Here is a 25,748-nt window from a genome sequence, read left to right as displayed (position 1 = left end):
CCCTCCCCTTCCCCCAGCCCACCCCCCATTCCCACCTCCTCCAGATTTTTGAAGATCACATCTGCTAACATGAGTATCATGTGATCAATTAGAACACTACCACAGAGTTTTTGTAGTTCCGACTCGTTCATTTGTTCTTAGTCTCCGAACATGACACCCTGTGCGAGTCTTCCCTGTCTGTGCTATTGTAACGTGTCCGGCAAGCAGTAGCAAGCAATTACTTAATATGTATTAGATATGCAAATCAATGGATAGATAAATAAATATGTGATGATTGGAACTCTTTTTCTATTCTTGTTAATCCTCATAATACCGTAAGAAGTAAACCTTAGGGGCTCACTAGTACATCAAAAACATTACGTGTCTCATCCTTAACATGTCTTGTTAAAGACTGGCTACATTCTTCTCACCAGTATGCAAGGTTCACCCAAGGTTCACCCACTTCCACATTTTTCAGATATGCATTTCAGTAAAGTTCAGTTTATATTTCCAACATGTTGGAGATTGGAAAGTGAACCATGTATTCCATTGCTCATGTCTTTGCTTTCAATACTATCATGGTTCCCTCCTGATTCTGAAGGGTAGAAATCACAATCAAATTATCATTGATAATCATAGCTCTACCTGGAGACAAGGTGAGAAAGTCCTAATGTGTTACAACTTTTGAAATATTCTTCAAGGACTCAGAAATGCAAAAGTATATATATATATATATATATATATATATATATATATATATATATATATATATATATGGTGTGTGTGTGTGTGTATTTGTATATGTGTACATTCTCTAAGAATGCTGTATAATGATGACCAGTGAGGCAAAAGAAGCACACTATCACTCAGAAAAAAAATCTTGTTACTTTTTCAACTTCTCCTCAGTGACTTAATTAGAAGGTGATGTAAAGGAAGAGAGATTTTTCTGAAAATATTTTTTCATGAAAATAAAGTTAAAATAATTTGATTTACTAAAAAAAATGAAGAACTACAGATATAAAAGGAAACATGCCCAAAGAAATGTACAAAATGACCCAATGATAACAAAAACTAGAAAAAGGACCCAGGTGTAATCACAGTTTATGTCTGTTTAAAAGATATTGACAGAATGTGTAGGCTAATTTGTTTAGCCATCCAGTCTTAGTCTGGATTTTCTTTGCTGCCTTATTCACAGTGACTTCCTATGTCATTTTTAAAGATGGAAACACCCTTTGCCTCCAACATGCCAGATGCCTCTTCAGAACAAACAGCATAAAAGGAGAACTACAGGAAGGACATCAGGAAGGGGATGAGGAATTTCCATGTCTTTTAAATAAATATGAAGGATTTAGGCCCTCATAAATCGACTCTGAAACACCTAACCCTTCATCACATGTTTGACCACACCTTAGTCATTTTTATTGACACTGAACAGACATAAAAATATATAGTTGGTGTTTCCTAAGTTGCATGTTTACATATGTTGGGGTTTTGCTATCTCTTTTGTTCCCTGTGTTCTTTTGCTGACTGAACATGTATCATATGTTTTTTATGTCCCTGGAAATAATCAATATTCAAATCAAACCACTCCATCTACTATAAAGCTTTATGAATCCTGAAATGGTTAGCTTTTATTTACATGTAAACTCGAGTTGTGTTTTTAGGTTTGACATCATAAACCCTTTTTCCACTCTGTTTCTTTCCCATACTCAACTTATTGGAATATAGTTTACCTGCCAATGACTGCGTGTGCTGGCAAACATTAATTCCAAAGCTGAACTGGGTCCTATCATTTATTCTTAAAAGGTAATGACTTACAGGTAGCTGCCTTCAATCATTAATTTTATATATATCTTTTTTTTTCTTTCTTTATTTCTTTGTTTTTTGGTTTTTTGAGACAGGGTTTCTCTGTGTAGCTTTGTGCCTTTCCTGGAACTTGCTTTGGAGACCAAGCTGGCCTCGAACTTAATAGAAATGATAGGTATTTTATAGTCAGAAATGAATTACAGGGCCAAAATACCATACAAAACCCTTCTGGAAATTCATGAACCTTCATAAATACAAGGAAAATGTAATTAAACAAAATGTTCTTAAGTAAATGTTTTAGAACTTTGGTTCTCAATCTTATTTAGTAACACACACACAAACACACAAATAAAACCACACACACACACACACACACACACACACAACCCATCTCACCTCACAGATTATTATGCTAAAGCACAAGTTGTCTTCAGAATCCTACTTTTAGAAATACTATCATCTCCAACTTCTGATTAGAAATATGGAAGGATCTTCTTCTCCTCTACAGAAAGGTGTTGCATCATATGACTTGAAGGCTATAGAACTGTGACCATTAATTTCTCCATCTTTTTAATACCCCTGGTTTTAGTTTGCACCTAATTTATGTCCTTAATACAAAGCCTAATCTTAAGTCCTGTTAGTATTTAGAGTTAGTATTAATTTCTTCAAAACCAGGCTTCTCCCCCATATTTTAGAAAAACACACAAAATAAACATGTACCTGTGCTCACCGACTTTCACCTTATCCTAAATTTTACTGAGTAATTAATAGGTTTATAAACTATAGAGCAAGAATGAACTTTACATCTACAAAGACTACTAATTTGTCTCTCATGATTATCAATCTCAGCCCCATGGGGACCATCAAAAAACATAACAGGTATAATTCTAATAATACATATTTTGCTTTTTAGGCTTTGACACTTTTTAAATACACACAGATGATTCTTTATCCCTTTATCTAAAATGATGTAAAATTTTAAATTTAAGGTGTTTTTACAAAATGTGGAATTTATACATATTTATAATGAGACATCTAAAGGATGGGACTCTGGTTTATAAATGAAATTCATTTCTGTTTCATTAATACCTATATATGTCATTTGAAGATAATTTTAATGTATCTCTTTTCTAACATACTTTCCTTTGCATGTAGTTTTGGGGACTAAACCCAGAGGCTTCTCCAAGCCAAGCACATACTCTCCCATAAGCTACACTTTTGACTGTGTTTTCACGGTAACCTTTCATTTAAGGTCAGTTGTAAAAATTTCTATACAAGGAGCACAAAAGTACATGAATTGGAAAAGTTTATAACTTCGATTTTTAAATTGGAGATGTTCTACCCCTATTGTTATTTAATTACAAAAATGAGTTGAACTTTTAAATACGTATTTATGCACCTGAGAGGCAAAGGCGGGAAAAGCAGCAGTGAAAGACTACCTATGGCTACATAACGAGTTCCAGGCCGACATAGGCTACGGGAAGCTCTGCTCGAAGCTAAAAACCATATGTGTGTATGTTTATGGATATAGTAATACCTACCTGCCTAGTGTTCCCTAAGATATGAGACTTTAAATTAACTCCCATTCCTTAACTCTGTGTCACAATATGGGTGTGTCTTAAATATGACTGACATTTGTATTATTCTTGCATCATATTTTACAACTGTATATTCTCAAAATTGTGCTCTGCAAGCCATATTCCTATTAACAACTCAATTAACTGCTGCATACAGTTTCTCCATATACAGTTTTATGGATCCTATTAACTAACCATTTTTATTCTACCCAAAGTCAAGTGAAAAATAGTAATTCATGTACTCTGTTGAGGTCATCAATTTCCTCTAGTTTAAATCAGCCCTGCTTCCTACTTGTGTATGCAGATAGATCAGGAAAGAGGACTTCTGATGGAAATGTTGAAATTAAATCCCCATAACAACTGCTTCACGCTTCACGGGTGGTACAAAACACCCTCGTTTTATTTTGTTGCTTTATATTTCTTAGAAAAGTCTCAGAAACTAAAAAACAAATGAACAAAGTTACAGATTCATCCTTTCCTGTGTTTGTTAAAGGATAATTATCTCTACTTTTCTTATGAGGCATTCTTCCTTTTTGTCCAAGGTTTCATGGAGTGCTTTTGAGTAAAGTATAGTATTTTTCTCAGGAGTTGATATATGTTTTCCAGTTTGATTGTGTTTCTCATTTTTATTCAGAATCTTATTGTTCTCATGGCTAGGTTTCTAACAGTTCTTTTACATACTCACGACATTTTAAAATTTTTCTTCTTTGGAAAGTACAAGGAGACTCTAGAAATTGCAAAGGCTTTGGCACCTTCAGGAACTGAGTTTGAAACACTTCTGTAGCATCATGAAACCTTTACTCAGCGTGTGGTGGCACATGCCTTCAATCCCAACACAGGCAGGTGGAATTCAGGGAGTTCCAGGCCATCCTGTCTCCAGTATGCTATTCCAGTTCAGTCAGGTTAGACTTTTGAGACTGTCTCAAACCAAAATGAAGAAGACAAAACGCTGTAATCTTCTTCAGCCTTCGCTTCCATAGTTTTGTAGTGGTTGCAAATGTCAAATTCCTCAACCAATAATTTTTATGATATGTTAAATGTTCCTATGTCTCATGTCCCACCTACAGCATAAAGCTTCAGTTGCTTCTGTCTCCATTGTCAACACCTGAGGCAGAAGCACCAATTTGTAAGCGTGGTCGGTAGTTACAGACTCCTACAGGCTCTTCCCTTTTAAAGATGTGTTTGCACTCACAAGTATTGGTACAAATTCTACTCAGACATGACACTGTAGAAAATATGATCACCCACAGACGTCCTCAGTTTTCAAGCGGAGATATTGCTGTGGATTCTACACTGTCTTAAGTTGATGGTTATAAGCCTCCCCCCCCCCCGCCCTGCTCCCTTCATGCCTTGTCTTTTCTCATTTTCTAGTTTCACTTTAAATTACAACAAATATAAAATATAAAACAAAAGCAGTTATCTGACAATACTTTAGATTCTTGCAATATTGTTGCTTTCCTCTGTTACCTGCTTTAATTTTTGTTTCCTTCTAACTGAAGAATTTTGAATAATAAGATTTCACCCACTTTATTGTGTTTACAATGTGTTCCTCATTAGCCTTCATGAGAAAGCTTCTACCCTTTCATTCTGTTTTCCCAATTGATGTTACAATGCTGGTACATCACAGTTTCATAATTAATATTGTTCAATACACAAATGAACAATTTTCATTCAAAGAGGTTAGCATGTACACTGTCTGAGAGTAAAGCAAACATTTCTATAATAATATCTGATAAATTAACTTTTGAAGTATGTCTTATTGCTGAATCAAATCAACTTAAAACATAATTCTAAGATATTGTTATTATCCTTTATATAGTAACTATGCTACATATCATACAGAAGTGTGGGTGATAATGTTTTGGTGAGCTGTTATAATTCTTTAATAAATGCTAACTGGCTAAAATATTTCCAGAGATAGATGAAAAATTTAAGCTTAGATCTTTTGGTTTTGTTTTGTTGTTTTATAAACCATACCTAATGGCTTGTTTCTAAAAGGCAGGTCTCTGTTAGTATAAATGTTGGTGGAACTCAAATTATAATCTATTACGTTCATTTATACAGACAAGGTAAACTGTTTCATGAAGGAATAAAAAGTTTAAACAACCTGTGGTTTAAGTATTTCAAATACAAAACAGAGCACCTAGACTCACACCAAAAATGAGTAATTGTTGAGTCCCTGGGCTGAGGAGCTTTTGGGAGTAGGCTGATATTACCATTATATATATATATATATATATATATATATATATATATATATATATATATATCAGATTACTATATATATAACAGATTACTATATATATATCAGATTACTATATATATCAGATTACTATATATATACACAATATCTTGCTTTATATATATATATACATATATATATGTGTATGTATATATATATATATATATATATATATATATATATATATATATATATTAAGCAAGATATTGGTATTTGAAATAAAATTATGGGAAAATCCAGACCAGGAAATAAGATAGAGAACAGTGTTCTGGAGACTCTGGCCCAGTGTGACTGCTGCTCTAAGTTGCTTTCCCATGCTTGATTCTGAACGTAGAATTGTCACACACACCTAAAGAACACAATGGTCTCTGTCCATTTGTCACCTGTTCCCCAACCCGCCCAGCCGGATCCCCAGTCTCTTCAGATAGACTCTGGCTGACTCTTTGCCAAAAGTTTTCTGTCCCTGTGGAACTTATCTTAGGATCTGAGGAATTTTCTTGATGCATTGTTATCTCTTTGGGTCCATTTAGCTTCTTTCTGTGCTGGGTGTTTGAAAGAATTTCTTGAAAATCTGTAAATTCTAAATTAAATGCGCATGTAGCAGAAAGAAAATTCTATGGTGATAAAAGTCTGATGCTTAGATACTGTATGACACTGAATTTCTCATGCTTAGCAAAGTCCTGGGATATAATTGATGCTCACTGATCACTTTCTAACAATAAACACCCTCTCAATAAGAAGTAGGAACTATCAGACATATTTTTTTAAATGCAGTTCACATTCCCAGTTTTATCCAGGCTTAGGTGAAGAGATCTTTTCTATGCATCCCATTTAACTGCGCACCAATCATTTGGTAGATGATCAAAATCAGACTAGGACTCAAATTCTGCAGATATATACCACTTGATATCATGTGGTATAAGATAAGTTACCTATATATTTTATATATGGTATTTAAAGAGAATAAATAGTGACCCAAAATATTGCATTTGCATTTAGTTATTTAGCCGGACCATTAAAAAGTATTTTAAAACAAAAGGATTTGGGTTGATTTTCTGTGACAGACAATGACTCCTGCCTCTCTATGACAGTTGTCGCTGCTCTCTCAAGGGAATCAGTTTTATCAAATCTACCTTCTGCTTCATAATTTTAAAAAGGTCATAGAAACAGGTGTGATTCATTATGCTCCTTTCAAAGTATAGTTATACCTCTTTTAATAAGATGCCTTATGAAGTGGAGCTGATTATTCAGGCACAGTAAAGGGTCCTCTCTCTTTGCTTTCTTTTAGATTCTGGTTGTGTGTAGAGAAATCAAATACTGTTGAAACAAATATGCTACAGTAGATTCCCTGTCTCTATTTACACTAGACTCCATTTTTGTGAGGTACTTTAAATTGTTTTGCATATGCCCTTCCAACCCACACCATTTACACTGGGTAACTGGAGTATTATTACGTAGCCCTAGAGTATTATTAAATTACTCCATGTGCAAAAGTTCTGAGGAAGCTGTTTCTCTATGTATTTATCCTTAAATGTGTACATTCCAGGTACATGAGTCATTGGAATATCACCTGTACCTTTCTGTGATTATTTTCTAACAGAAATTTATTACTGATATTATTAGATAACTATCAACGTAGTGAATGATACTTCTCTTTTTAACAATCAATGTAGTGAGTGATACTTCTTTTTAAAATATTTATTTTTCATTATATTATGATCACTGAGGATGAACATTGTAATTCCAAAGTGAGTTAGCCATTTGTGTGATATTATGAGAGATGACTAAACACACATTCTAGCTGGATATGAGAGTATGTGCTTATAACCCCAAAATTGGGGTGATTGAGACAGAATGGATTAATAGTATGAAAACAGTATCAGTGACATTCTGAGTACAGAGCCATCCTGTGCTATGTATTGAGGCATCATCTAAAAAAATAAGGAAGGAAAAGAAAAAGAAATACATGTATTTCAAACTTTTTAAGTGCACACTGTATAGTTTAGTAACAAGTAAAAAATGGGAAAGTGTAGGAATAAGATAAAATATAAGAATTAGATATTCAATCATCAACAGACAGAAATGATATAAAGAGTCCTACAAGAATTCTAGCTCACACAAAGTTTTCAGAGAGGACAAGGGAGTTGTGTGAACAGTAGTAGATGCCTCACCCAGTCATATCTATGATCCAAACCAATGCAAAACAATGGTTGATAACTTCGTGGAAGTAAAACTCCAGTAAGCAAGCTGAAACCACATTCATTAGGGGACACAGTGTGGTGGCACATACACAGTAAACACATTTGTTCACAGAATAAACCATTCATGGTGATTTGCAAAACTCATAAAACAAAGAATCAACTTTTTTATTTTGATGTTGCATTGAAGAGGTGAGGAAACATTCCATTTGCTTTTTATTCTTTTTTTTTTTTTGAAGATAAAGAAGAACTGCAGAAAAACATCATTAAATTCTTATAAACAGTCAAATTCCACAGGGTCAAACTCCAGATTCCTAGAGATCCAAGCAGCATTCCTGTCGATATCACTATTGAGGCCAATGTGTGAAGTGTCAATTCCATTGACTCTGAACTTGTGTGATGAGTTCTGCATGAGCAATGAAATTCTACTTAAATTCTAGTGCATTTTATAGATTCTGTATGATGTATAAATGCCTAGCTTATATCTGTGGTGACTGTGTTATCCTCAATTTTCTGGTCCATGTAACAACCATATCCTTGAACTTGACCTGCCACATTTTGATCAATCTCTCTTTGCCTATTAATCCAGGCTAAATAATATCATTGATATATGCTCATGCAGGCATTTGCACACATGTACACATACACACACATACACACACACACACAGTGATTTATTCTGCTAATAAGTATCATAAGTGGAAGATGCTGGAAAAGTATGATTTATACTTGACAATTCTGTGTCATGAAATTAAGAAATAAGGCAAATTTTGGACTGTAAAAATAAAAAACTGTTAAGGTTGAATGTTTTGATAAAAACACAATGCATAGTTACTTAAAGATGATGCATTTTATTATGAGAACTACAGATTTGCTGTGTGTGAAGTGTGTGTTTCATTTTGTTTGTTTGTTTTCTTTTGTTTTGCTTTGCTTTTTGGTAGACTGAGGGTGAGTGGGAACTTCAGCACTTAGATAAGCAAGAATAGTCTAGAAGGATTTGCCCACTGTTTTATGGGTAGGTTACCCTTCATCCCTTTATAATATCAAATAAGAGAATAGAGCTAGAGTGCTACCTACAGTCCTATTCTTTTCTTTAGGATAAAAAAAAATATGACTCTTGTCAGGTAAGCTTCTTGGCAAATAGTAAGTTTAATTCCTAACACCCACATGAGGTACAAGAATAGTTGGATTAACAACTCCAGTGTCATGCTGTCAGCTGCTGTTTATTTAAATTAAAATGTCACCATCCAGAAATAAATTAGGAAGTTGAAAAATGATAAATTTCTTAAACATACAGTACTTCATCACCTGGTTAAAATAAATCTATTACATTTGTGGCTTAGTAATACTTTACATAGGCTAGTTCCATTTTGACATTCAGAGTATAGTGATTTCTGTAGATTTTGTTCTTTAATTATACCCTCTACCCACCCTCCTCCCCTCCCTCCCTCTCATCTTTCTTCCCTCCCTCATTCCCTCCTTTCTTTTTTGCTTTTCTGCCTTTTCATCTTTTGTATCTTTCTGTTTATGTTGCCTTACACTTTTATTTGCTGCCCTTCATCTTCCTGTCTTCATTATCTCTCTCTGTCTATGCAAAATGTGTCTCATCATTACAACTGTATATGTCTTATGAGCATTTCTAAAAATTGTTATCTATCTTATGTTTACCTAAAATTACACATATGTGTACAGTTTTAAAAAACATTACCTAAAATTTCCTTGGTTTTCTGGGGTTAACATTTAAGAGTTACTCTTTTAAATATAAAACAAAAATGCATGCCTCTCATGAGCTATTTACTAGATTCTTGTCATTTGGAGATTGATTCAAGCTCTTGCACAGTAAAGTAATCTCCAGACATGACCCATATCTGATGAATTTTAAGACAATGATTTGGCTTTGGGTTCATAGGAGAGCAGATCATTCCACTTTTATGAGCCAATTTGGTCATAAGCAGGAAGAGAATTAATATCTGAGAAAGACAAATATCCCCTTCTGTTCCCATTTGGATGAGTTTCATGCCTGTGACTTTGTAGATCAAACCAATGCAAATGCACTCGATGTTGCAGGTTAATTAAATACGAGACAGTTGTATACAAACATATTCAGCATTAACAACATGGAGATATTTACTTGGCCGGGTTTTCCATTTTCACATAAAAATGCCTCATATTCGGCTGCGAATTCAGGGGCGTTGTCATTGACATCCAGCACTTTAATAGCAACGGGCACTCGGGATATCTGGCTGTGGTTTCCTATGGGAAGGAAAAAACAGCATCAGCATTCAGGGTGTTTCCTTTGAACTTGTAACTCAACTTCCCTCTCTCTATTTCCACCTCCCTTCACTAGGTTGTTTTTCCATGTAATGATTATAGAGTCTGACGTAAAAGTGTTGAGAAAGAACAGCAAGTGCTTCACTACTTTAAAAATAAAAAGGAGGCCACAAATTAATATTCTAAACACCATTTTCTAGAGCTTACCCCACAAAGGACCATATGTAAATAAGCTAAGAGAGATTGTGTTTATGAAGTTTATTGATAAAAGCCACTATATAAAGGAAAATCAATGTATCTAACAAAGATTTATCTGTTCACTAAGGGGAGAAAAGTGTCCATTCTGAGCTCTTACTCATTTTCTAAGCATGCATCTGTTAAGATTAAGCGTAAGAAGCCAGTAAAAGTGCAGAATTAAATCACGTGTTGAAAAGTTCTCAACAACCATGAAAAAGATAAAATGTGAGATAAACAATCATATATTTTTTTAAACTTTGTGTTTCATTAAAAATCAATCTTAGCATATTTTTGGATAAGGCCAGAAGACTGGGTTATTATAGTAGTGACATTTTCAGGAAAACATTCATATAATTAAGATTATAGTCTTCTAATATTTCTTGGTCAGTTCCTATAGTAAAGAACCTAATATATAACCTATAATTCTTAGGTTTTTAAACTAAATATAAAGTAATTATGTATATATGTATCTGAACAAACACACACAAACATACACATACACACACAAAATCTAGTTGCTTCTTAAGTGTATTACTGGGTTAGGTAATGACTTTTTGTATGAGTAATAAATGCAATGCAATTTGACTCTGACAGTACCATGTTATAATCTTTGATCTGTTGTAAATTATACAGAATGTAATGGAGAGAGCGAATTGTTTATTTGTATCACTGTGATACTGAATATTTATAAGCAAACAATGAGAAAAACATGTTTGGCTTTCAATATGAACAAATAGGATTACATTTAATATCAAACTTCTCTTTTTGACAATTGATTAAGAAAAAAATCTCTAAAACCTTTAAATATTCATTATTATTTTTATTTATAAACGTGACTTCTAAAGCACGTTTTATTTGGATTCAACTAATTGTGGAAGCATTACCTAACATTCAAAATTGATTTGATGATGGGTATCTGACATTGACCCCATGGAATTACTCTCATGAAAGTAATGGGATGCGACTTCCTGCAAATCAAGAAAATGACATCAAATATCTTCCAAGTTTTACCCTTTTCACTTTGCTGTTTATTATCTAATGAATTAATCCTTTCTCCTCCTATAGAGGAAGCTTGTGGCTCTCTAGTTTTAATGGAATGCAAATTCTAAAAACAGTATAACACATGTCTCTAAGACAAGAAACTGACATTTCAAATTTTGTCTAGTCAACAAAACTCTGCAAAGGTTACACTTGAAATTCAAAATGATTGTGTTCTTAAAGGCTTACATCGCTTTCCACCCTGACCATGAGTTGGTGCAATGTAAAAAGAATGGTGTTTGCAGCAAACAAAGCTTCAAGCCGTAACTTTGCCTCCTTCACAGCTGTTTTGAGTCATTTTTCTCCCCAGGGAAATTGAAACTCCAGAGTTTAACATTTTATTGATGAAATTATTGTAAATTTTATAGTGGAAGAAATAAAGGTTATCACATAAGTACCTGCCATGTATTTAGGTACATTCTAGCCTGTGCATTTTGTAATTTTCAGTACTATCATTATTGTATATATTTGGTTGTTTAGAGAAAATAGTTTACATGGTAATAATATTAAAATTTATTCAGTTTTGGTCTTTCAATATGAACCAATTTTATTTCAAAATTTGGGGGCCATATATTATTTTCAGGGACCTACTCACTACCAAGTCCTCAAATGTTTACACACTTGTTTTGTTTATCTTGAATTTGAGCAATGTTTGGAGATTGAATCCACATATCACACTGAATCTATCTAATGAATTCCATAACCACTATTTTCAAAATTGTACTTGCAATCTCCAACTCTCCCTGAGTAGTTGTACAATTTAACCTCACTATCTTTTTTTTTAATTTCGTGTATTTTAACAGCAAATTACTGTTAGTTGTTCATTTATTTTTATATTACTAAATCATTTTATTTCCTAACACAATTCTTTTGGATATAAATAATCACGGGGAATGTCTATTTAATATTTTTGTATTCAATCTAGTGATAACATTACTAAGTGATCTTCAAAGAGTAAATAAATTGCTTGTATCAAATAGTCATTAGCAAGTCTGTTACGGTAGAGCATAGAAAGTATCAGGAAAATCTGCTCTTTAAACAGTGTCTAGATCATTTGCAATGAGCAGCATGATAAGATATTGAGTTAGGCTCACTGAAAATGTTTGATAAGTCCAAATCTATCACTATGGTAGTTGGTAGTTGCTGTTTGCCCTTTGATGTTGCATGCACACATTTTATATGCAAATACATATATAGAGACTTCTTAGTACTTAAAAATGGTAATTTAATGCATGGTCTACATTTTCAATTCTCTCTCTCTCTCTCTCTCTCTCTCTCTCTCTCTCTCTCTCTCTCTCTGTGTGTGTGTGTGTGTGTGTGTGTGTGTGTGTGTGTGTGTGATAGGAACAAAGATCTTGTACAAATGGGCTAGGATCTCTACTACTAAGCTGCATCAGGATTTTTCTCTTTATTTAGTATTTTTCCTTAATGAAGTAAAGGAAAAGATAAACTGTTTTTACTGCATTAAAAAGTGACATTAATGCAGTAGACACAGATGGTAGCCTCAACTATCATGTAGAAAACAATAGCATTTCAGTGTAACTAAATACAGTTTCAACTACTGATGCCATTATCCTTTTTTCTTTAATGAATCATTTTTCCTTCTAAGAATGAGTTAAAGCCACCCCTCTCCTAAAGAGATAGAGGTGTTATTCCAATGAAGCAATGCCAATGGCTTGAAGCAAGGAGACATTCTTTCATATGGCAGGGATATGGAGCTTAAGGTAAGGATCTGAATTTTGTAACAGATTTGCTTTTGTCTTTTTGTTTCCTTATTTACTACATACTCTTCTTAAGATAATTTTGCAGAGTTCATACAGTCTGAATAGCTTTTGATCCATGCCTTCACCTGTATTTTTATAAAATATCCTCTTTCTCTTATGTCATAATTTCTCTCTAAGCCCATAGGAAACATTACCTTCTGTAGAAAATGTTTTGAAGTCTACAGTAACCATTATTGTCACCATATCATCTTGTGTCTTCCTATTGAACTCACAAGATGTGATCGACTATGTCAACTCCTAAATTTCTCTAATAGTACTGGAGTATGAACACTTATGATTAGATTTAAGGCATAGGGAAGTAAATTGGAATGATCTCATCCTATATTCTAAAGTCATAACAACTGGAAAGAACTTTATTACTGATGTAATAGTGGCAGGATCTTAGGCTGGGGCCTAACTTTTTCTTTTAATTCGCCATTTGATCCAATAATTTTTCTCTTCCTGAAAGCTAGAATATTTGGAATGACTTAGAGTGATTGATATATATATATATATACATATATATATATAAATATATATATATATATATATATTCCATTTCTTTTTTTTTTTTTTTTTTTTTTTGGTTTTTCAAGACAGGGTTTCTCTGTGTAGCTTTGCGCCTTTCCTGGGACTCACTTGGTAGTCCAGGCTGGCCTCGAACTCACAGAGATCCGCCTGCCTCTGCCTCCCGAGTGCTGGGATTAAAGGCGTGCGCCACCACCGCCCGGCTATATATTCCATTTCTATCATAGAAAGCAGTGAATTGAAATTAATTTAATTGTATGTACTTTGAATCCATTCTTCAAAATTTGAAACATTATTCCTTTAAGACATTTAAAAAATACTGTAGTCCTTTTATGAGAATTTTGTTAATATATTTGAATATTCATTTATTTATTCTTAATTGCTCTGTTTATTTCTTCGATATAGTATATTTCCCCATACTAAGGCAAGTCACTGACAACCAAAAGGTTCAAAGTATGATGGCTTATTTACAATTTTCTAGTCCTATAAGTTACTTACTTAGGGATGAACCTTTTAATTTTTTTAAACAATCATCTACTATTAGTCTTGTTTTAAAAAATGTAGGTTTTCTTTCTTGTTTAGAGTATGAAGGATATGAAAAAAAAGCCCAGAGTTCATTCTGCCATGCCCTGATTTATAGTAGGACCTAAGAATAGGTAAGTTGATGACAAATGAGGAAGTTTTATATATAATCTATTATATATGGAATGTTTTCTATATTGTAATTTATTATTTAAAATGATTATAAAACCGCCTCAAAACTAAAAAAGTAAATAAAATCAACAACCAAGTTATGATTAATTCACAGCCCCTAAATATCCCTCAAATATTACCTTTATACCTTCTAGATGATTGCACATGATTTAAATTACAACTGAGGATTTTCAGCACAAATTTCACACTTAAGTACTAAAGACTCACTTTTATCTAAATTAATGAATTGATAAGATCTCAAATTTTAAAGATATTATAGAGTAATAAAATTAATTAGATATGCTTCTGAGGAAATTATTCATGTCCTTTGTGACTGGCCCCCAAAATGTTTGCCTTTCATCTAATACATAAGCATTAAATATAAAGATATTATAATTAGAAACTTGATTAACATTCATTAAAGATTCATTTTATAAACACAAGTGATGGGACAAAAAGGTCTGGAAGGGAAAGACCATCTCCAGTGGCCATGAAAATCAGACTACTTTTAAAAGATGAAGTGTAAATGCAAAGGCTGAAATAGTACCTTTTCTAAACAATTTCTGCAGATCTATCATTTAATGCCTCCTGACTTTCTATCCTCTCTCTGTCACATAACCTCATAAACTGACCATCAATTTCATGTTTTTATAATCAAAGGTGATGGAATCTTGCCAAGTGCTTAACTCACTTTCTTGGAAATCTGTGTCTAATGGCTCAGTTAGCTGCTGTGTTTGCAGGCATTGACTGAAATAAACATCCTCGCCTTTCTATATGATGAGAAGTGTGGTATTGTGTTCCCCCAAATATTGTGCATGCAAATAAACTTATCTGGGGTCAGAGACAGAGCAGCAACAATATTAAACATAAGGGATAGGCAGTGGTAGCACAGGCCTTTAATCCTAGCATTCCAGAGGCAGAAATCCATGTGTTCTAGGATACAGCCAGGCATGCTGACTCATCACGCCTTTAATCCCAGAAAGCAAGCCTTTAATCCCAGGGAGTGGTGGTAGAAAGCAGAAAGGTACATAAAGTGTGAGGACCAGAAACTAGAAGCATTTGGCTGGTTAATCATTCAGGCTTCTAGCACATTTCAGCTGAGACCCATTCTGGATGAGGCCTCAGAAGCCTCCACTCTGAGGAAACAGGATCAGCTGAGGACTGGTGAGGTGAGGTAGCTGTGGCTTGTTCTGTCTCTCTGATCTTCCAGTTCACCCCGATAACTGGCCTCAGGTTTGATTTTATTAATAAGAACTGTTAAGATTCCTGCTACAAGGAAAGAATGATTTGACAAATTAGCTATACTAGTGGGGTCTAATAAAGAGTTCTCGATCCTGCTAGAAGGAGAGGAGTGGACAGCAGGAACAGTAAATTATAGTCAAAGAGGAAATGCAAAGTAAGTGTTTATAATTGAACACAGGATAAGAGCAGTGATGAGAATTCACAAAAGAAGATGTGAGCAGAATATATGACAGAAAGGGAAACAACTTAGGAAGTTTAAAATAAAACTTCTGAAAATGGTAAGATCTTGGAACATGATTTCAGAGCTAGGTTTAAACTCTTAAATGACTACAGGTAAGTCGTTTAGAAATACGTTTGCCCACAGGTGGTATAATCATTTATTAATAACTAAAGATTGCTTAACCACCCACTGTTATTGCTCAGTTCAAAAACATAGTTAGAATGCAGTTAACTAATGGGCACTCTCAAATAGGCATGTTAATAGAAATATTTTTACAGACATTTCTCAATAGTTTACAGCTATGCATGTCTCCTGTGTAAGACAGCTGGGTTGACACGAGGTTCAAAGAGAGCCCCTGATTCTACCAAATACCTATTGAGACGTTCTATCCTCTAGTCCACTTAAAGAAATCTGGTGGTCACCAGAATTCTAGAAAATTTTTATTGTGGTATTGTAAGAGAATACAAATAGGGATCATTGCATTTTATCCATGAAATATAAAGCATATCAACCTAGTACTTTCAAATTAAATTTGACTTTAATCAACTGGGCTTTGGCATCTAAGGATCAAAACCTTTGGACATAGCCTTTCTATTAACCAAGGAGTTCTCTCAGATGAAGAGGAAACATTATTTTTTTTTACTCATTCAGTAAGCTGAAGACTTTAATATATTTGAAAATTCCTTAAATTCTGGAGAAAATGTCTTAAACGGCATTATCGGGTGAGTCGTCACTCACTTTCCTCCTATTTTCCTGATTGAAAAAAGCCGTGAATTCAGCCTACAATCTTTTTATGTACCAAATAGCAGGAAATATTTGGGTCTTTTGTTACATATGTCATTCTTGAGCCTGTAAACAGCAATACCAAGTGTCAGGTCAACCGAACTGATTTCTACAATGAGTCATTTGAGATGGGGGTCTCTCCCTCAACCTACAATTTGATCTTTGTTCTGGTCTAGGCTGAAAGAGAACAAGCCCCAAAGATTTTCCTGTCCCTGCCCTGGTCAGAGCTAATATCACAGGCTTGTAGAGGTACAAAGAGAATGTCTGCTTTCATGTAAGTTAAAATATGTACTTCAGCTACTAAGATTGTGCCTCAAATGCTCTTAACAACCGAGTCATCTTTGCATATCCAACTTCATATTAATACAAAGTAAATCTATAAAAACTACCTTCTACATTTAAGAGGCATGGATGAGAGTTGATACAGGAAAAATTGGTACTCATGATCATGAAATGATGCTGTTTATTTATTTTTGCCCTGTGTATTTCTACATTATTTATTTTTAATTCTTTTTTTTTTTTTTTTTTTTTTTTTGGTTTTTCGAGACAGGGTTTCTCTGTGTAGCTTTGCGCCTTTCCTGGAGCTCACTTGGTAGCCCAGGCTGGCCTCGAACTCACAGAGATCCGCCTGGCTCTGCCTCCCGAGTGCTGGGATTAAAGGCGTGCGCCACCACCGCCCGGCTCTATTTTTAATTCTTAAAATATGTTTACAAATTTGTTTTCCATTATTGTATATTCTGTGACTAAAATCTCTTTTGGGGTAGGAATGTGTGTTTATTTACACATTTGGCTCTTCTTCTTTTTTTAATATGGCTTGATTAGTTTGTCTCTCAATTTTGTTGCTGAATTTGTTATTCAAAAGTATGGAGTCCTTTCTACATCTCTAAATTTATGCTTATATTTAACTTACACATCTCTCATCTCTCTGTAGTACAAAAGGCAAGGAAAAATAATGTAATGGGTTTGCTGTAATCTCTGTTCATTTCAAATCTTCTAAAGCTTCTATGTAAACATCTCTAAATCTACTTTGTGAACTAAATTTTCGTTAATTTTTTATTCACAAATTTTCATATTTTCTTTATGATTGTTGAAAACAATTAATTGAAAATACTTTACAATGCAATTCTATTTAGATTTCTTAGATATTAGAATGATAATAAAGTCAAGAGTTTCAGAAGATGAATGGACAGTTTTCTAATATTTGGTTTAAATATTTATTTAGTCCCAGGTTTCAAAAGGGATGATTCCAAACCATGCAAACACTAACAAATGCACTCACTTTATTAGGGAAAATATGAATACTAGAAACAACACAGTAAGCATTGAGTGATATGTCTTCTCTTTGATTTCTATAGAATTTATTTGAATACAAATGATTTTGAGAGAAAGAAAGGCAGAGGATAGCAAAATAAAAGCCAGGTTCAGAGAGGACATAGATTATTTAAAACTAGCTGTAAACGTGATTTCAGACAAATGTAAGGATTGTAGTTAATTTTATGACTTATATGAAATATTATAACCTATTAAATTCTAAGCTTCCAGTGTACCCATGAAACTTTTGTGTAGACTGCCTCAGTTTGCCAAAACTGACTCAAGTCAGGAATCAGTAAATCTGAAGTATGTATCCAGAAGAGCAAGACAAACAGGATATTTAAGTTGTTTTCATAAACATTTTCTCTATAGTTTTGCCCTAAATCTACGTGCACATTTTAATGTATTTTGATAATCAGTCTTCATTGTCAACTGGATTGGATGAGGAAACTATTAGACCATTAATGAGACACACCTCTGACTATGTCAATTATCAGAGACGTTTAACTGAGGAAAGTAAACTCACCTTGAATGTGTGCTGCACAATCTTGTGTGCTGAGATTCTAGACTGAATAACAGGAGCAAAAGAAGAAAGCCAGCTCAACACAAAAATGCCCCTTTCTTTGCCTCCTGATCTACTCAGGTATGAGTAAGCAGCCCCAGGCTCCTGCCTTATGCAATACCAGTCACTGACTGCAATCTGGGAACTAAAATAACATGTTTCCTCCATTAACTTGCTTCATGTCCAGTATCAGGACACAGAGAGGGAAATGTCACATAATTTCAACAAATCACATTAGTGTCTATCACTTGCTTAAAAGTGATCAAAATTGTAATTGTACATCTTAGAACCTATAGACCAAATTCAAGAGGACTGGCATAATGTTTTTGAATTTCCAAAAATCGTATTTATTATTTATAAAAATAAACAACCAACATTTTATTAAATATATACTATATTGAGATTAATTTTCTCGTGTACTTATTTTTGTGTAACTATTAAGTATTCAGATTATCCTAGTTTTATGTAAGTAAATTTTCTTTAATGCTTCATGGCCTTGCATTAGATTTTGTTACTATATAACTTAAGGGTTTTTTTTTGTTCTATTTTGTTCTGTTATAAGTAGCATCTTTATTTTCTGAGTTGCTAGCAAGTGAAAATGTTTTATAATAACTAACAATCAAGCAAACTTCACTTACTATTATAATTGAAGTGACTTTTTCTTAAACATTCAATCATGTTGTGCATGGGTAGTAACAATATTCCCCTCTCCAAATTTACAGGTATATTGCTTTATTCCTTGTGTATTTTACAGCCCTGGACAAACCCTCCAGTATAATTAAATTAGATTTGCAATAGTAGCAAATCTCATCTTACCATGAAACAAGAAATATTTCAATATTTCACTAATATGGATGTGGAATATTGATAGCTTGATATTTGCTTCATATGTTTTATAGGATGAGTTTCTCTTCCCTTGGTTGAGTGGCTCTTATTTTGAGCAACAAATTAATATGCAACTTTCTGTATATAATTTATTATATATTATTTTCTCTGTTTTCTTAATTTTAATTTGAACTATTATGTTTTTAAATGTCATAATTTGAAGCCATATTCTATGAGTGTGATTTTCTAGTACTACAATTCTGTATATGAAGCAAAGATTGCTAATTTTATCTTCTGCCACTATTTGTATACAGTTTTAGGGAAAAGATTAGATTGACATTACATATAGGATGGAAATGTTCCTTCTTTTCATTTTCAGATTTTATGTCAGTATATTTAAGCACTGGAGGTAAATGTGTTAAGTGTTTGGAATGTAATGTATTCAATTGATAAATATATATATATATATATATATATATATATATATGTATATATATATATATATATATGCTTTAAATTTTCTCATTCATGGTAAATTTTAAAGGCTAAGCTTGTTTTAATGTGAGTCTATATCACAAGCATTTGGAAAGTTATTGACATCCATGAAGCTAATGGAATCATTCTAAGCGAAAGCTAGATCACGGGTGCTTGAGTGGTATAGTTGCAGACCAATTATACAAACACCATTGATATGCTATTTAATGTACGATAGTAATAACATATACCACTTACAATTCCCTCAAAAGCTATATCTACTTTATTCACAAATGTTAACCAATAGTCGTTGGCTCTTTTTAAATTTCAATATTATGCATTTGTTCCTCATCACATTGTTTTCTGTTGCATTTATTTTCACTTTCCAGTGATGTTTTAATCTGTTTTCTCTCAGCCTCTGTGAAATAGAGGCTTAGATAATTGATTTCCACAATTTATTCTTCTATGATACAGACACATAAAGTTCCTACCCCATCAGGTGATGCGTTAACTACACCCTACATGGTTTGTCAAGTCACCATTTTGGTATTGTTAGATTTTAAACAACTTAATTTTCCTTGGTGTTTTATTCTGTTTTCTAAAGGATCATCAAAATTTATGGTTTAATGTCTGATACTGAAGAATAACATTTTGCAATTTAATTTATCTATACTAAGAAGATGTCTCTGCATGTGTCTATGCCAAGAAAAGGTCTCAGAAGTGCATGGGCCACTTCAGAAGGATTTTGGGTGATGTTTCAAATTAAGAATAGTCTTTTACATAATTTTAGTCTCATATTTTACAACTTAACTAAATAAGTATGTTAATTTTGATATTTTAATGTTCTCTACCTCTGGTATGTTTATCTACATCTGTCAGAAGAAGTGTAACTCCAATAATCTAGAATTTGATTTTCCTTACTGTTCACTGTGGTTCTATCAATTCTTAACTCTGTGTTTGGCAAATCCATTGTTAGGTGAGTACAATGTCAATAGCTTTGTTCTGCCTCAGTGACCGTAGTCATTTCTCCTCATGGAACTTTTCCTTGACTTTCAGTAATATTTCTTTTTCCCCAGTTGACAGTTGCACTGCTTTCTTGGTTTGAATTGTATAAGTTTTGTATTCCTTTTAATGCTTACTATACGTATATTTAAAATCCATTTATGAATAGAAGTGAGACTTGCATATCGGCTGCTTTATAAAATCTGGTCTGACAATTTGTCTACTTATTGAAGTGTGCAGTCTATAGAACAATGACGGCTTACATGGCTTCAGTATGGGTTTTACAATTTCATACTGTTTTCTGAGACATTTCCCTTCAGTTTATCAATAATACCCCTGCTGACTTGCAGCTGTTTCCTCCCCATTGGCACATTCCTTCCTGGAAGGAGGAGGGAATTCAGTAAGACAAGGGAAGTGATTTAAACTTACAAGGCCTTGTGATTTCTAAAAGTTATAGAATCAAACTCTTTCCCAACATTGCATAAGCGACACTTGGTAAAGAGTTTCTCTCAGTCCAACTGCTCCCTGCCGATTACTCAGGAAGCTCCATGGATGTAGCTTCCAGGTGTCATCACTCAACCTGGGATGGGATTTTCAGTGATGGAGTTGCCTTTAAGACATCCATGTTGCTATGAGTATACCCTGGCCCATCTTCTTGCATGTAACATCAGTAAACTCACCTTTCAGTAAGCTAGACTTAAGTCATACCATTTGTGTGTGTGTGTGTGTGTGTGTGTGTGTGTGTGTGTGTGTGTGTGTGTGTGTGTTCGCTTGTCTGTTTTGTTTTGTTTTTGGTCAATCTGAGTTGCCTATGCAGGATAAACAAAATTCTGTGCATTTCTTTCCACAAAAAGCCATAAAACATCTCCTATTTTATTTCTGAACAATTAGTGTTTGTTATGTCATTTATCCCACTATCCTTTTATAAGAAATGTGTTAATATTAGTCTAGTGAAAATACTAAATATAATGCACACAGATGAATAGATAGTGGATAGCAGACAGTGGGTAGACAAATATACAGACAGACAGATCTCTCACACAGTACATTTTTATATGAGACTTCAAACATTTATGTGCAGTGTAAGAATGTTGGTAACACATTAGTTGTTAGTGACAATTTGTTACACCCTTTCTTTTTCTGTGTCATTGTTATTATATATGTTAATTTTACTTTTAATTTACATCTAATGCATGACATTCTTAAGGGAATAAACAGTGCTAAATTTAGCTGCTTGCAAATATTGCCTTTGTCTTCTTACTTTATACTTGATCACAGTCAGAGAGTTTGTGGGACATAAGCCAGCACCATGGTCATAAGGAAAATACACAATCTATCTGCTTCATCTTAGAGCATAATAAGCTCATAATTTTTCTAAGAAAATGAAATTGTAAATCGTGCTGTCTTTGTGGAGCAACTGGCAAAAGACTGTTACAAAATAAATCTACTGCTCTGTGAATTTAAGGAACATTGTGAGAAGTACAGAGTCCAGAGGTCATCATTAAGACTATGTTATATTTAGTTAATGCTCTAAAAAGCCCAGATCTATCTCTTGAGACTGTACTTCCTCATTCCCTGCTTAGACTACAGTGAATTCTGTATTCTTTTGCCAGTGAATAAGATATATGAAGCATATTGGCTTGACTAAACACACATAATTCAAGATAAATGATTAGAGGAGCTGGACAAGGTAATGATAATGCAAGCTACTACCTTAGTGACATGTGTATAACAATAAAATGGATATTGTTGATTTATTACCAGATGGTATTATCAAATGGAGTGAATATATGTGGATGTAAACACAGATATATATGCAGATATATTTGTACATCAGTCTTTCCTCCAAGCCATCTGTTTATGTATATTAAAAAGAAGTCAAACTAGAATATTATATATCTTTGTCATGCAATTTAAAATAACATATTGAGTAAAATATGCAAAGCTATAACTAATGGCTAGTACTTTTTAATATACTTACAGAGTCAATAAAAAAAGCCTACAGATGATACTATTTTGTTTCAAATGTTTGTCATACTTCTATAATGTTTTAGGTGTACCTAAAATGTAGATGCTAGCTGCACATACCTCACGTAGTTTATTGGAAAAGAGTTATGAAATTAACTTGGACCAGCATGCCTATCCTGCCAGTTTGTAATGCAGACAACAGAGAAGCTGAGAAGCACAAACCACATCCAGTTTGTATCCACACATTATGAGGATGGCAAGTACATTGGTCATCAGAGTCTTCAGTGGTATTTACAAAATAATGCCCAATAATATCAATCTTCCCAAACTGCCAAAGCTTTATTATCTTTCTGAATTTACAGAGGATATAGAATGTTTATACACGACCCACTAAATGTCTTAATTTCTAAAAGAAGAAAAGTGATTTTTCTTAATATAGTAGCATAAAAATTAAAAACAAGAAGTAAAAATATGTAAGAAATGTGCCCTGCCAGCAATAACAAGCTGTTGTTGGCTTCTGCAATTTTACTGTTGTGAATCATCATTGATGGTGTCTCCTTTTTGACATAGGTTGGCATAATTTGAGCAAAGTAATTTGAGTAAAGCACAATCTAATATATCCATGTAGGTTGGCTTGTTACTTTCAGTGTGACCATCAGTTGGTAGAACTTTCTCCATGAGGTCAATAGAGCCAACCAATTAGAATGAATCATTTTAACTGACTATCTGTGTCACTGGGCTTTCGCAGAACCATACTGCAGGCCTCAGCTCTTTTTTTTTCCCTCTTTCTGTAAGTCTTCCCCTGAACAAACTGATGGTATAATCCTACTTGCCAATGGAAGCCTTTCAAAGTTAGTAATAAATGCATAGCATATCAGAAAGTTATTGATGTCACCATTTTATACTTGATAATGTAGATTATTCATTGGCGCCATATTCACCCATTATGTTTTCCCTTCCATAGGAGTTCTACTGCAAAACTAAATTGATAATTCTCTCACAGAAATGATTCTACTTGAAAGATTTCTTCTCTAAATTCTGTTCATTTAATAAATATTTACTTCATATCTACCAGTAAACACAAATTATTGTAGAGATGAGAGATAACACATAGAACCAAAAACAGCAAAGCGACTTTGAAGTACAGATTAAAGTTATAAACAGGGGAATGTCTTCCAAAAGTCCAACTAGCGCATAGATATGGATACCAACTAATGCCTTGAGTGACCAAGCAACTTCCAGAATCTTAAATGTTAGAAGTTGTCTTCTGTTTCATGTTTTATTTTGTGCTGAACTCTGAAGTTCCTTCTTTATTGACCCTCCTTCCTCTGAGATCTTTAAAAATTGGTGTCAAATTCTACAAGTATACATTTCTCTTTAGCCATTATTCCAAGAAATTTAAAACATGCCATATAAACAATTTTTGCAAACATACTTAGTGTTTTATTGAGCAAAGAAGGAAAGGATAAAACTTGAAGCACATTTTGGATCACTGGAAGGACACATTTTTCTAGTACAGCTTCTCAGGAGAAAAAATAGTCACCGTCCATAGTAGTAGGCTTATGGTACCTGACATTTTGTCCTAGCAAAGTAAAACAATGTGAGAGAGCAAAGGACATGTAGTAATAAGGTAGGCTTAAATACTTGTTCTAATCTTTCAATAAAAGCAAGTATTGCTTTTTTAATATGACAGTTTTAACTCCCAAATTTGAACTGGAAAGTCATATCTAAGAATTAACTAGTAAAAACAAGATCAGTGGTTTTCCATGACAATTATTTGCTGCATTACAAGTCCCTGCCACGTAGTCACAGTGATACACGATTTCTCCTATAAGTAGGTTGGCCATTGAGTATTATATGTCCTTACCAACTTATTATATATCTCTGATTGGTAGAGATGTGGCCCCAGAATTCACTACCCAAAACAAAGTCCTCACACTAAATGTAGCCAATGAGTTCTTTGCATGGTTTCTCATTCCTGACAATCATATTAACCTCTAATTAACTGCCTGAGTGAAACTCAGAGTTGTATAATTTCAAATATTGCCTATGAAGGTACTTTTTTTTCAGAAATATATGAGAATAGCTTTTAATTTCTTTCACATAAACCTTCATTATAATTTCTTCTCAGGAAATTGTTGGAATTTGTTCAACACTAAAAGAATTAATTGCCTAATATATTAAGGCAATTAAACAAATCATTTCATCATCTGAATATCAATGAGTATAGTTTTAGAGTAATAGAAAAGGCTCACTAAGGAATTAATGCAAGAGGAAGCTAATAATGATGGATGTGCTGCTTGTGGTTACTATATATGTAAACATAAGTGTGTGTGTCTGTCTGTCTGTCTAAACTATAGATAATGAAACAAACATAAAGAGAAATTATGTTACTTTCCTAGAGTCAGACAATTAATAAACATCCATGAAATACAGGGATCTGATTTCAAATGTGCCCATCTCCTGATTACATTCAAAGCTCTTGCAGGTGTATATTTCTCTAAACTTAATCTGATATTAAAACAATAAAGGCTAAATTGTAAAATCATACTGTATCAGAAGGAATTTTCTTCTAGAAGTGTCTACAAGGAAAATACCATAATTTGTTACAAACATTTTCTATTGTGTCTATTAAACACAAAAGAGGGGAGATACTTTAAACTAAGTAAAAGAAACATTACACTCTTCAAAACCATTACCCTAAAGGAAACAATAACAAATCTACCTGTAAGAGATAAAACAGAAGACATCACATATTTATGTCATAGTGTGTGAAGAAATAAAGCTGATATTGACCTGGAAGTTTCACCTCTGGCTCACTTTCAGAGTGCTGCATGGTGATACAAATGCTACTGTGAGAGGAAGTAATCGTTAATCTTTTATGTCTTTGAACCCTGCAAATTATAGTAACCACCTGAATGAAAAGTATCCCTCACGTGTGCAACAGTGACACAATGCTACAGGAGTAACCCACACTATTTGGTTGGATTTACAATGTGTTCCACAAGATAAAACCCATGCCTTGCTGT

The 25,748-nt window shown here is 33.5% G+C and overlaps 1 protein-coding gene across 5 annotated transcripts in view; it reads right to left on the bottom strand.

The window, feature by feature from the left end:
• Positions 1-25,748, bottom strand: part of Cdh8 (cadherin 8) — a 393,789-nt gene that overhangs the window by 72,987 nt on the left and 295,054 nt on the right. For all 5 annotated transcript variants that reach the window (XM_042277242.2, XM_076571612.1, XM_042277243.2 and 2 more), the window contains exon 9: positions 9,934-10,055. In XM_042277242.2, coding sequence (XP_042133176.1) covers positions 9,934-10,055 — 122 coding nt within the window. The remainder of the gene's footprint in view (positions 1-9,933; positions 10,056-25,748) is intronic.

The sequence above is a fragment of the Peromyscus maniculatus genome, chromosome 5 (genome assembly GCF_049852395.1).
Source record: "Peromyscus maniculatus bairdii isolate BWxNUB_F1_BW_parent chromosome 5, HU_Pman_BW_mat_3.1, whole genome shotgun sequence".
Taxonomy (NCBI): domain Eukaryota; kingdom Metazoa; phylum Chordata; class Mammalia; order Rodentia; family Cricetidae; genus Peromyscus; species Peromyscus maniculatus.
The sequence above is the reverse complement of the archived record's forward strand: the minus strand, read 5'-3'. Positions and strand labels throughout refer to the sequence as shown.